General features: G+C 61.6%; 1 protein-coding gene across 2 annotated transcripts; it reads right to left on the reverse strand.

Annotated features, from left to right (window-relative positions):
- Positions 1-1867: 1867 nt before the first annotated feature.
- GATD1 (glutamine amidotransferase class 1 domain containing 1) lies at positions 1868-9578 on the reverse strand. Of its 2 annotated transcripts, XM_066371590.1 has the most exons (8): positions 9480-9578; positions 6837-6913; positions 6179-6284; positions 5665-5772; positions 4490-4584; positions 3518-3611; positions 3242-3353; positions 1868-3109 (listed from the first exon to the last, which is right to left on the reverse strand). In XM_066371590.1, exons 1-8 carry the CDS (start codon positions 9541-9543, stop codon positions 3103-3105), a joined length of 663 nt encoding a protein of 220 aa, XP_066227687.1. In that variant the 5' UTR covers positions 9544-9578; the 3' UTR covers positions 1868-3102. The 2 variants fall into 2 exon arrangements, with proteins under 2 accessions (XP_066227687.1, XP_066227697.1); XM_066371600.1 differs by lacking the exon at positions 1868-3109 and having other exon boundaries at positions 3238-3353.
- Between the last annotated feature and the right edge of the window lie 3308 nt (positions 9579-12886).

Below are 12886 nucleotides of genomic sequence, written 5' to 3' on the forward strand. Positions count from 1 at the left end.
GCCACCAGCTGCGTGCAACACAGGCAGTCAGTCCACAGCAAGGCGTGAGCTGCCGTCTACCCCGTGCCAGACTGGAGCCTGCCTGAGCTCTTCCTGTGCCCAGATCCCTCAATGGCCCCCTACCCAGTGCTTTGCAGGCAGGGTTCAGGGGTCCCAGATGCCATGACCTGCTGCTTTCCACCAGAGCAGGCTCCTGGTCAGACCAGTAACGCCACCTTGTGGGGACAGTATGTCATGGCCCATCTAAAACACGTCCTACGCTAGCGTGGCCCAGTCTGGACTTTGCACCCCAAGTGCTACACTGAGAAGGGCGTGGGCTGGTGATGGGTGAACTGACAAGTGGCCCCTCCCACCTTCCCCAGGAACCATCCTCTGTTCTGGACAGAGCTAGGAAGGGTGGGAGAACATAGGATCTAGCTCACTTACTCCATCTTCCACTTGGTGACAGGGGAATCATTTCAGGGCCCATTAAAGCTGGTACCACTCGGAGCATAAGTGAGTTCAACTAAGATCACTGGGCCTGTAGTCTTCATACATCATCAGGGTGGTTAACTTGCAGACTGGGACAAAACTTACAGACTTGTCCATGGACCAGCAGTTGAAAACCACTGGTCTAGGTGACCATGCCCAGTCTCCTGATCTGGGAGGCCAGACTGGCCATTCCAGGTCTTTGTGGGTAGAAGCAGACGATGCCCCAGGCACACATAAGGGCCAGCCCACATGGGCTCCTGTTCCTAGTTTGCATACGGCCGCCAAGCCAAGGGAACCGCCCTGGGGCAAAGGGAGGCTAACTGCATGTCCAAATGTGGCTGGCAGGGCCCTTGTCCTCACCCGGACCCCACCTCTGCTGGGCCCCCCAGCTGGGCCTGCATGCATGTCGGACAGAAGCTTTAGCAGAGCTGTGTGGCCATCAGCAGCACCCATCTTTAGGAGTGCCCCGCCCCCTCCCCCAGGAGCCATCTTGTCCCACCACAAATAAGCTGGACTTTCTGGACAGTTCCCACACGTGGACCCACACACGTGGCTCTTTAGATTCTTTCCCTTTGTGTTTCAAGGCTCACCTGCCACAGGGCGTTATCAGAACCTCATTCTTTTTTTTTTTTTTTTTTTTTACAGAGAATCAGAGGGATAGACAGGGACAGGAACGGAGAGATGAGAAGCATCAATCATCAGTTTTTTGTTGCAACACCGTAGTTGTTCATTGATTGCTTTCTCATATGTGCCTTGACTGGGGGGCTACAGCAGACCGAGTAACTCCTTGCTCAAGCCAGCAACCTTGGGTCCAAGCTAGTGAGCTTTTTGCTCAAACCATGAGCCTGAGCTCAAGCTGGTGACCTCAGGGTCTTGAACCTGGGTCCTCCACATCCGCCTGGTCAGGCAGAACCTCATTCCTTTTTAGAACCAAATAATATCCCACCACATGGCAACAAGGCTGCCTGTTAACAAGACTCCATCCTGGGGCTGCAGTTTGTTACTCCTGAGAAAGATGCTGTAGGTTCCTGCACTACGTGTGTGACGTGGGCACCAGAGTCTGTTTAAACACCTCTGGGCATGTGGAGAGGTGCCCAGAAGGCATGGGCAGGGAGAACCAGACTCCAGCCCCAGCCCTGCCTCCTCCAGCCCCAGGCCCCAACCAAGTCTTGGACCTGGCGCCTCCGGGCTGAGCTGCAGGAAGCAGAGCCTTGGAGCAGAGGCAACCAGGGAACAGGGCCCTGCGGGGCCGCCCGCCGCCTCACCCTTGATCCGAGCACAGAGTAGACAAGGCCCGCCAGCCGCCTCACCCTTGATCCGAGCACAGAGTAGACAAGGCCCGCCAGCCGCCTCACCCTTGATCCGAGCACAGAGTAGACAAGGCCCGTCAGCAGCCTTCAGCAGGTGGTGACAACTCTTTATGGGTAATACAGACGACACCCCAGAGCGGGTCTTTTAGGGTTTGTGCAGACAGCGGACACCTTGTGGCGACACCTGCTGTGGGCATAGAGTGGACTGCTGGGAGCCCTGTTTGGCTTCCCCAGGAAACGCGGGCAGGAAAGTGCAGTGTGGAGTGTGAGCTCGGTCCACTGGGCGGACGTGTTTGTCCCTGGGGCTGGATGCAGCAGACCTGGCAAGTCCCGGGGGGAGGGGGAGGGGGAGGTAGGGGACACATGATGGAGCCCCACCCGAAGGCCACTGCCAGCCGGGCACCCTGGGGAGTCAGGGTCATCAGGCTGTGCTGGGAGGGAGCGGCTGGACAGCTGCCCAGCATTCCCGGCAGGGGTTGTCCACGGCCCGAAGAGTGACCTGGGACAGCCACATACGAGGGCTCCTGCTTGTGACGTGCACCCTGGACCCTCAAGGAGCTGCAGAATGGGGGCTGCGTGGTGCTGAGGAGCCCAGTATGTTCGCAGGTCAAGGTCAACAGCGTTTCTCTCCACATCAGGGCTCGGGTGCCACTGCTGTGTCCACTCAGGTCCAGCCCAGCCTGACATGGGGTCACCACCACACTGAAACTATGCACAAGGCAAGGGGTGAAATCAGGGCAGGCCTGGGGTCCAGGCGCTGTGACCACCAGCAGACTCATCCCCTTCACCTTCGACCCAGCCAGTGGCCCTTCCCACAGCCAACCAACATCCAGAGGGCTAGGGGCAGCCAACCAGGGTGGACACGACCTCCCCTCACCAGAGCCGATTCTGGTACCCCTCCCTGTCACTGCCCAGTGGCACAATCATCCTGCCTCTAGGGGGGCTGACCCCTGCTCCCCACCTGGGTGACCAGGGAAACACCCAGTGTGGCCCAGAAGGACCAGAGGGGCCACGACCCTGCCCCCCGCCCCCCAGGAAACCCACAGCTGACTCGCTGGGTACTGACTCCACGGACGGCTCAACATGGATCTGGGCCCGGCCTGCTGGCCAGTGCAGCACCCTCAGCCCCCCCACCCACAGGGCCTGTCACCCCTCAGGGCTGGCTCCCGAAGGCCTCTGCGTCCCACAGGTCTGGCTGGGACATGAAGTCACTCAGGAACTGTCACAGGCCTGAGTAGTCCAGCAGCGTCTGGGGACACCTGGGCCATCTGAGGGTGGTGGTGTCCACTGGCAGGTGGGCAGGCTGGGGGGGGGGGCAGTGTCACTTCCTGCAGGACAAACAGCAGGTCAAGGCTCAGGCAACAGCACCAGACCTCGCAGGGAATGCAGCCAGCAAGGGGGCTGGTCCCAAGTCAAGACCCCGCCCGCCAGCTGCTGCCCGCAGCCCCTCACCCCCTCACCGGCTGCCGCAGAGGAAGAGCAGGTTCTGCACAGCGGGGACAGTCGAGCTCGCATTCTGGCCCGTGACCAGGTGGCGGTCCAGCACCACGTGCACTGCGTCAGGCTCACTGGCTGCAGGGGACCCAAGGGCAGAGGCCGCAGGTGCTGCCACCTGCTGGGCAAGGTCCCAGACCCACCCACACCCGCCCCCTCTGGGCTGTGCGTTCCAGGGATACTCTGGTCAGCAAGTAGGTCAGCCTGGCCAGTGTGTGCCCCTCCCATCCCGCCCAGCTCACCACTGAAGCTGGCGCCTGCGTCCTTCACAAAGTCCTCCACGATGAGGGGCAGGTGGGCAAAGCCAGGTGCCCTGACCAGCTCGTACACAGAGGGCTGTGAAGAAAGGGCACCAGCCTCGGAGTCAGGCAGGTACCAACCAGAGCAGGGGACCGTGCCCACTGTGCCCACCACGTGGGGGTGGGGGTGTATGTCACTACTCCAAGACTCGGACCCCAGCGTGAGGCCCTCCCACTGTGGGACTTCCAAGGGTGACAAGCCCATGGTGGGGGGAGGGCTGACAGCTACCCCCCCTCACACCAGAGCATGTGGCTGACCAGAATGAGCCGAACCCGCAGGGAGTGGGCAGGCAGGGGAGGAACACAGCCCTGCAGCATGTGGCGTGGGGCAGGTGGCCGCAGAAGCACTGAGGAGTTCCCTGTGCCCCTCTCCTGGACCTGAACCTTGGACCAGGCCAGCCCCATCAGCCCGTTCAGCCGCCAACAGCCAGGGCTCAGCCTTTGACACGTGGACCCCCCCCCCCCCTTAGAGCTGCCCCTGGACCTTCCCTTGGGTCTGTTCCCTGTGAATGCTAGACCATCCATGCTGTCCTGGCTCCCCAATCCAGCCAAGCCTTCTGCCCAGATGGTACCTCCTGGTCGGGCACAAACCAAGCTGGCCCAACCCTCACTCTTCGCCATGTCCACAGACAGCTCAGCAAACCTGGGCTGCGTGGGGTAGGGAGGGCAGAGTGCCGGTCCGCACCCACGGCCTGAGTGGGGCCCTCCCAGGGTGTCGGCAGGGAGAGGGCTGAGGAGACAGCAGACAGCAAACAGCCACAAACCTGCTGCCCTCTGGACAGATGACTGTCAGCCCGACAGAGGTGACTGATCTGGACAGATGACTGTCACCCCGACAGAGGAGACTGTGGGCCCCCACAGGGTCCCAGACACGCCCATGACTTCAGGCCTGCCCCTTGCTTGGGCTGCACTCACCCCCGTCACACTGTAGCCTTGGAAGACCCAGGACCTGTCTTCATTGGTGGCACAACACAGGGCCGCGACGCCATGGCCAATGGCGCAGATGGGCTCTGAAACCAGCAGGCAAGGCAGGCCTGAGGTCCTCGAGTGGCCTGGCCTCTGCCCGCTCCCAACACCCTGCACAACAGACCTCCTGGAGGTCGCTGTCCCCCCGCCCTCCACCCAGCCCCAGGAGACGGGGCGAGCTGCTGCTTTGTGAACAGGCAGCTTCTGGCTACAACCTCAAGTTCTGGTGGCTGAGAAACAGGTGCAACGAGGAGTCAGGAGACCACGGTGGGTCTATCTGCCAACCCAGGTGCACTCCACACCCAGGGCCCTGCCGCCTGGACGGACCTCGGACGCCAAGGGTCTCACAGCACAACCATCACTGAGTGGCAGCCCACCTGGAAAGGTCCCTGCTCCTGACTGGAGTGGGCAGGGTGCCCAGTCCTCCCTCTGTCCCTCAGGGCCTCCGGAGGCAGTGTGGCCACCCTGCCAAGAACTCGCCTTGGCTCCGAGCCTCCCCCCCAGAAGGCTGCCTGGCACGAGTGCATTCCCACGCTTGAGGTGGCCAGGAACAACCGCTGCCTGTCCCGGTGGTGCTGGGGACTGGAGGCCCCGTTCTCACCGACAAAGGACGCTGTGTGGAGCCCGGGTTTTTGTCTGCTGGTCCCTACTGAGCGTCCCGCCCCTGCCCAGCAGACACGCTCATCACAGCCCAAGGCTGACCGGGGCAGCAGGCCAGGTCTTCACAGAGTGGCCTTTCTCCCAGCCCCTGCTGGCCTCGGCCCCGAGCCTGGACATCGTGCTTTCCCACCGGGAACACAGCCAGCATCCTGCCTGCTCACATCGGAGAGGCACAGGGCACCGCCACCAGCCTGAGGGGCCAGGCAGAGGGCCCATGCGGCGCTGACCAAAGGGCAGGGGGCGGAGGTGCCCCACTCCCGTGTGTGTGACAGCTGAGTAAACCTGTCCCCTCACGAGTCAAAACCACTGAAGCTCTTTACATCTGAAGTGACCAAGGTTTCCAGCTGCCAGACCTGACCCTGCCTTCCACAGCCGCCGCCCCTGCCCCAAGCAGACATCTTCCTGCTCCCCTCCCTGTTGGTGGAGCCCCCCCACACACACCCCCAGGCCCAGGTATCACGTACTGCTCTCAGCGCGGAAGTGCTGTAGGATGCGGGCCAGGGACCCGCTACTGGTCAGGTCGGCCAGGGCTCCGGGGCAGCTGGGAATCAGGAGCGCGTGGTACCGGGCACCTGGGCGAGACGACAGGCCAGTCAGTCCTCTCTGCTCCTGCCGCCAGATGCCATCCGCTGTCACTCTCCCAACCCCAGCTCAGGCTCCGTTCCTGCTGCCCGTAACTCCACGACTCCCTGGATGGAGCTGGGAACCCGGGCCCAGGAGGTGGGCTCCATTCTGCTGCCCGTAACTCCACGACTCCCTGGATGGAGCTGGGGACTCGGGCCCAGGAGGTGGGCTCCATTCTGCTGCCCGTAACTCCACGACTCCCTGGATGGAGCTGGGAACCCGGGCCCAGGAGGTGGGACAGTCACCGTGCTCGGCTGCGAGCCCCACGGAACTCCAGGAGCAGAGGGAGGGAGGGCTGTGGGGGCCACACATCCACCTGGCACCCAACCACCCGGCCCGCGAGGTCCGGCTCACCGTCGATGGACTCCAGCTTGGCGGGGCTGGCGTAGGCCTTGAGGCGGAAGTCCTGCACCCAGCGCGCGTTGCTCTCGCTCACGTCCACAAAGTCCATGGGCTTCCCCTGCCAGAGCCCCGAGGCCACAAGTTGGTCCAGCACCCTTGCTGGCTCACAGGGATGCTCAGAAAGGCTGATGGGGGCCAGAGACTGATGACAGCCCCTTGGGGACTTGGGGACCCACAGCCCAGCCCCTCACCAGGGCTCAAAACAGCCCGAGCGCCATCTCCACTCCACCCGCCCCTGCTGGTCCTCAGTCTCCCGCCTATAAAGTACCAGCAACTGTCCCACCACTTCAGGGGTGATACTGGAAATGCACAGTGACAAACATGTCACATCGCTCCTGTGACCCCTGGGTCCCCTGCCATCAGAGCTGCAAACCCTCCCAGTGGAAGGTCTGCACCATCCTTGCTCTCGTGGGCAGACACAGACCCATATTGACAAGGTCTCCCTCGCCACGGACGGGTCCAGAACCTGATGATGCCAACGGGGTCTTGGCCCCTCAGTCCAACAAGCCAGCTTGCTCAGGGTCACAGCCTCCTCAGGCTTGCTAGGTCTTCTAGGAGCCACAGCACTCTCCTGGCTTCACCCCCAGAAAGGGAGGAGGGAAAGACTTACCCCAGGGGTGGCCACCTGCAAGTTGAAGGTGGCACTGGCCAACGTGAAGCAGTGGAGGAAGGACTGGGCTGACACTCCTGCAAAGGCCACACATGGACAGAGTGCAGGGTGAGACAACCCCCACCCCACCCCCGCCAGGAAGCTGCCCTGACACCACAGAGCTTCCTGGCCCCACAACCACCCTGAGGAGCAGCCTCTCCCCCCCCCCTACTCCAGGGCCACACCTGTCCCTCATCTCCCTCTGTGGGCTCTCTCCCCAGCCTGGCCCTAGGGGCCTTCCGAAAGGCAGACCCCAATGCGTGGTTCCCTTACACTCGGCTCCTCCGCTCACTAAACCAACAAGGACTGGGCTCCTGTGAGCTAGGCCAGGGAGAAGGGGACTGAGCCCCTCTCATTCCACCAGGGAGGGCAGCCGGGAGCAGAGCTGCTATCCTTGGAGGCAGGGCTCCAGCTCCTGTCCCAGGATGGCGGGTGCCTCCCCAGCCCTCCACAGGGGCCAGGACACTGTCTCAGCCCCTCCCTCACAAAGTCACAAGGGCTCCTGAATCCCAACAGGCTCCCCGCCCTCTTCTGCCCACAGCCAGTCCAGAAGGCTCCCTGGCTGCTAGGGACTGCAGTCCCACCAAGGACGTCGACTGCTAAAAAAGCTTGATCCACATCCTTCTACCTTTATTTTAATCCTGGGACCCAACCCCTAAACTTCATCTTCATCTTAATTCATCCTTATAAATTAGTACACGTTCATGCGTTGAGGAAAAACAATCTTTCCAAATCATGCCGCCCCCCAGCTGTGTCAGACGCTGCCTCCCCAGTTCCTCCAACCCCTGCTCCTCCATCCCCACCTACTTCATCCCAGGGCCCAGAAGGGACTATGCCAGGGGTCCCCAAACTTTTTACACAGGGGGCCAGCTCACTGTCCCTCAGACCGTTGGAGGGCCGGACTATAAAAAAAACTATGAACAAATCCCTATGCACACTGCACGTATCTTATTTTAAAGTAAAACAAAACGGGAACAAATACAATATTTAATATTAAGAACAAGTAAATTTAAATCAACAAACTGACCAGTATTTCAGTGGGAACTATGCTCCTCTCACTGACCACCAATGAAACAGGTAGCCCTTCCGGAAGTGCAGCAGGGGCCGGATAAATGGCCTCAGGGGGCCGCATGTGGCCTGCAGGCCGTAGTTTGGGGACCCCTGGACTATGCAGAGCCCACTGGTCCTGCCCACAGAGCTTAGTGGTCTTTTCAGAGATGTGCCCCCACTCCACATCCTCAACATCCCCTTCTCCTGGCACAGCCGAGCTGGTACAGCCCTTCCCCCTCATCCTGCTCCAACCAGCCACCTCTAGAGGTACCCCCAACCTGTCTCCCCAGGACTGAACCCCTCTCTTTTTTTCTAAAGGATTTATTTATTCACTTTTAGAGAGGGGAGAGGGAGAGAGAAGGGGGTTGGAGCAGAAAGCAACAACTCCCACAAATGTCTTGACCAGGCAAGCCCGGGGGTTTTGAACTAGTGACCTCAGCATTCCAGGATGGCGTTTTACCCACTGCGCCACCCCAGGTCAGGCTGAACCCCACTCTCGGTGGTTCCTCCTACCCTTGAACTCCCCATGGGGGTGGGGGTAAGACCCTAGCTGGCTCCTCCTGCCCTCACTCTGGGCACACACCATTCAGGCCCCGGGGCCTCGGCATACTGGTGATCCCGTGACCTGCAGTCCCCTCTCCGTGGTCCACCTGAGCAGATACAGAAGTTGAGCACACCAGGCTGCACAGCCAGACCCCCCACCTGCCTGCGATGTGACCTTGGACTCATCACTTCCCTCGGTGAGGGGGGAAACGACCTTATCAGTTCCATTTCTTCCCTGCCGGCCCTCCGCCCCTTCAGGCGCCGAGCGAGGGTCAGTGCCAGCGTCAGTGGCCCCCATGGAGCCCCACGCCTGCCTCCTCTGGTATCTTGAGCACTTGGCAGTGCCGGGGAGCAGGGGGTCTTTTGCCCCCGTGGGGCACCAGCTCAGTCCCTCTCCAACCCCTGGTCTTCCTAGGTGGGTGCCAGGTCGGCCGGCAGAAGTGTGGGTGTCGAGGAGCACAGGCTCCTTCCTGACCCACCTGCTCAGGAAGGCCCACGCTCCCACCCCCAGGCCAGGGCTGTCGGAGCCCCCGGGCCAGGACTGTCGGAGCCCCCAGGCCAGGGCTGTCGGGGCCCCCGGGCCAGGACTGTCGGAGCCCCCAGGCCAGGGCTGTCGGAGCCCCCGGGCCAGGGCTGTCGGAGCCCCCGGGCCAGGACTGTCGGAGCCCCCAGGCCAGGGCTGTCGGGGCCCCCACGTCCGGGGTGCACCCACTGCCCCTCACCCCGCCCGGCCTCCCCTGTCCTGTCCTGTCCTGTCCCTGAGGGCGGGCAGCCACCCCCGGCACCCGGTGCAGGGAGCCATCCCGGGATCCCGCCTCCTCGGACACCCAGCGCGGCGGCAGACCCCGGACACCTCCGGGCTGCGCGCCCCGAACCGCACGTTCAGAGCGGCGGCTGCACCGCTCGGAGGGGGCGGGCCTCCCGCCACGGGCGCGCTCGACGCCGCAGGTGCGTTTGCCGCCCTGCCATCCACCCACGCGGTACCTCCCCCACCCTCCGCGCGAGCCTCACCCTCGGCCGCGCCGCTGGCCACAAGGAGGCAGGCGGGCCGGCTGGGGAGCCGCTCGGAAGCCATAGCCTCGACTGCAGTCGGCGCGGTCTGCGCCTGCGCGGAGCGTGCGTGCGCGCGCGCGTGCCCGGCTCAGGGAGCGCCGGTCACGTGCCACGGCGGCCTGGGAGCGGGGCCAGGAGAGGCGCTGAGCGCATGCGCCGTCTCCCCTCCCGCCCCCTCCCTGCTGCTGTCGCCCTGGACACCCTCAGCGGGGGTGCCCCGCGGGGCCTGCGGAGAGCCCTGAGCTCGGCTGCAGGGCTGCGGGAGAGAGTGTTCCGATGGGCGGACCCTCCCCGGCCCTGTTCCTGCCTTTTACCTTGTCCTTTCCCAGGCGACGGGCACTTCCCACCTGCTCCAGGCGAGGGGAGACTTGGAGGAAGAAAGGGAAGCGGGAGGGAAGACAGTGGACCAAGGCCCCTTCCCCCTGCGGATGCAGGCATTGAACATGCGACCCCTCAGGGCCCGGTGCCGCGCTGGGACGCGGGGGCCAAAGCGCCGGCCGATGGGGCTCCTGTCCTGGGGATGGCAGACCATGGGTTTTTGGGAGAAAACCGCACAGTTGTTGGTTAAGAGGGCGAGAGGAGCGCTGAGGAGCAGGAAGGCTGGAGGCTCCTACAGAGGTGTTATGCCCGAGACCAGGGAAGGGTCTGCAGGTGTCCCTGGAGGTGGAGGCCAGGGGGCGGGTTCTGCCCCACCAGGACGGTTGGGGAAAGACAGAGTGGCCAGGGTCACTGGGGTTCAGCTAAGCTCCTGGGAGGATGGGGGTGGCATTTCCTGAGTTGGGGGTGCTGAGTTAGGTGAGGAAAGTCAACGGTGCTGTTGGGCCACTCTGCATTTTTTTTTTTAACCGCGGACTGTCCAGAAGGCAGGGTGTTCCCATGGGTTCTCAGTGGATGGCGGGTGCTCTTTAAGGCCTGGGCTGGAGAGAAGGGAGGTTCATGGAGGCGCTTAGGTCCAAGCTGGTGTTAAGAGAGTGTTAAAACTGCCCCTTGGACCCCACAAGGACATCCCCCCAACACCGGTGTGGAGTGGCTGGGGAACCTTTGTCATGGATGGGAACTGCCAAAGTGAGCAAGTCTAGGCTGAGGCACCTCTCCTGGGCACTCCCTGCCTCCACAACACTGGCCTGCCCTCTGCCCAGCCCAGCCCCACACTCCCTTGGACCCTGACCGCCCACCCGACACAACCAGGAGCACATGGCCCTCACCCCCTGCAGAACCCTCCTGAAATGGGTGATGCAGGAGATGAGGGCTCCTGGCACTGGCAAGGTGTCAGGGTGGGGGATAGATGGGAACTTAGTGCCTGTGTTGGGTAGGTGGAGGAGTTTGGATGGAGACTAGTTGATCTGAGGTCAGACCACAGCCTGGACCTAGCCAATCAAGAGCTTTCTGGGTCTAGGGAGGGATGCCCTCCCCACCATGCAAGTCCATGGGTGTCAGACCCAGGAGCTAGAGGGGCTGTGTTGGAGGTGGACCACAGGGTCCTCCTGCTGGCCCAGCCCCACCTATACCACCCCAGGGTGTCCCTAAGGCACCCGGGCACAGGTGCAAGTCCTCCTGGTGGGGAAGCTCTTGAGTCTCCAGGTGCCCGCCTGCCTTGGCCACATAGGGACTCATTAAGTCGAGTCCTTTCTCTGTCTCTAAGGAAGAGGATGGAGGAGGAAGCCTGTCTGGCAGTAACACTGTGGTGAGGCTAGTGTGTGCATGTGCACCTGTGCTCACAGGGCGTACACCTGGGGTCTTGCAGGGTACCTGGCAGGCGGGCTCACACGCGCGAGCAGGGAGAACAGACGCCCAAGGCCAGGTCTCCCGGGCACGCATCATCTTTGGTCTGCGTCTCCTGTGTGCACATGACCCCGCCCAGGTCCGCACGTTTGGGTGTGTGGGCAAGCCTGTGAAGATGTGACCCCACGAGCTGCTGACCTCCAGTCTCTCAGTCAGACTTGCTCCCTTCCTTGGTGATACCCTCCTTTCCAGAGCACTACTGGGCCGAAGACACCGGACAGAGATGTGTAGGTACACCATGACCAGTCACTGGGATGCAGGGAACCCGTCTCTGCCGGGTGCTGGGGCCAGGTGAGAGGTCAGGGATCCAAGGGGGTGGGTGGAAGTCAGAGAGGGCAGGGTGAGACTGGAGCAGAGAGTCACCAAGCACCCCTGCCCCGATGGAGGAAGGGAGGTTCTGAAACCCCTTACCCAGCCCCTGCCCACATCTGGGGGAGGATGGAGTCTCAAGGTATCGGCTAGCCCTGCTCCCTAGATATACCAGGAATGCGTTCCAGGGTGGGGTCCCCAAAGAGGAGTTGTACACTCTCAGGGGTAGGAGAGGTGCCAGAGAGGAAAACAGAGAGTGGCCCCACACATGCACCTTCTTCATTCCCGGGCACAACAGCTGTGCCCGCAGAGCCCGCCTGCGGCCTGACGCATTAACCCAAGGGGCACCCACAACGCTGGCGCTCAGAATGCAAAGGCCGAGAGTGGGGGTCTCCAGGGAGCCCACGTGGAGCCCTGGCGGGAGCAGGGCCACCCTTGGACAGCGTCCTGGAGATGCTGCTGCTCACCTGAGTTCCTGTCTGCCAGACGTCCGTGTCTGGTTTGGATTGACAGTGTGCACTTGTAAAAAAAGTTATTGCTTGATTTTATTATTTTATTATTATTATTATTGATTTTAGGGGGAGAGAGAGAGAGAGAGAGAGAGAGAGAGAGAGAGAGAGAGATGGGAACATTGACCCGTTCCTGTATGTGCCCTGACCAGGGATTGAACCGGCAACATTTGTGTATCAGGATGATGCTCTAACCAACCAAAGCTATCTGGCCAGGGCTAGTGTGCACTTTTTTGTGTGTGTGTGTGAGAGAGACAGAGAGAGGGACAGCCAGACAGGAAGGGTGAGAGATGAGAAGCATCAATTCTTTGTTGCAGCACCTCAGTTGTTTATCAATTGCTTTCTCATATGTGCCTTGACTAGGGGGCTCCAGCAGACCAAGTGACCCCTTGCTCAAGCCAGCAACCTTAGGCCTCAAACCAGCGACCTTTGGGCTCAGGCCAATGACCATGGTGTCATGTCTACGATCCACACTCAAGCCCAATGAGCCCGCGCTCAAGCCAGCGACCTCTGGGTTTCGAACCTGCGTCCTCTACATCCCAGGCTGACGCTCTATCCCCTGCACCACTGCCTGCTCAGGCAAGTGCGCACCTTTTATACCCTGAATTCCTTTTGTATCTGGTACTTTGTTTTAGACCTTAAAAGTAGTTCTGTAGTAAAAAAATAATTCAAAGGAGCCCTGGGTGTCCCCGAGAGTGTTTTTTGTGTCGGGAGGGTCCCTACGTTACTCAGGCTGAAGGAGCCAACACAAGAGGCTGACCCACA

Source organism: Saccopteryx leptura, chromosome 1, assembly GCF_036850995.1.
Source record: "Saccopteryx leptura isolate mSacLep1 chromosome 1, mSacLep1_pri_phased_curated, whole genome shotgun sequence".
NCBI classification, from domain to species: Eukaryota; Metazoa; Chordata; class Mammalia; order Chiroptera; family Emballonuridae; genus Saccopteryx; species Saccopteryx leptura.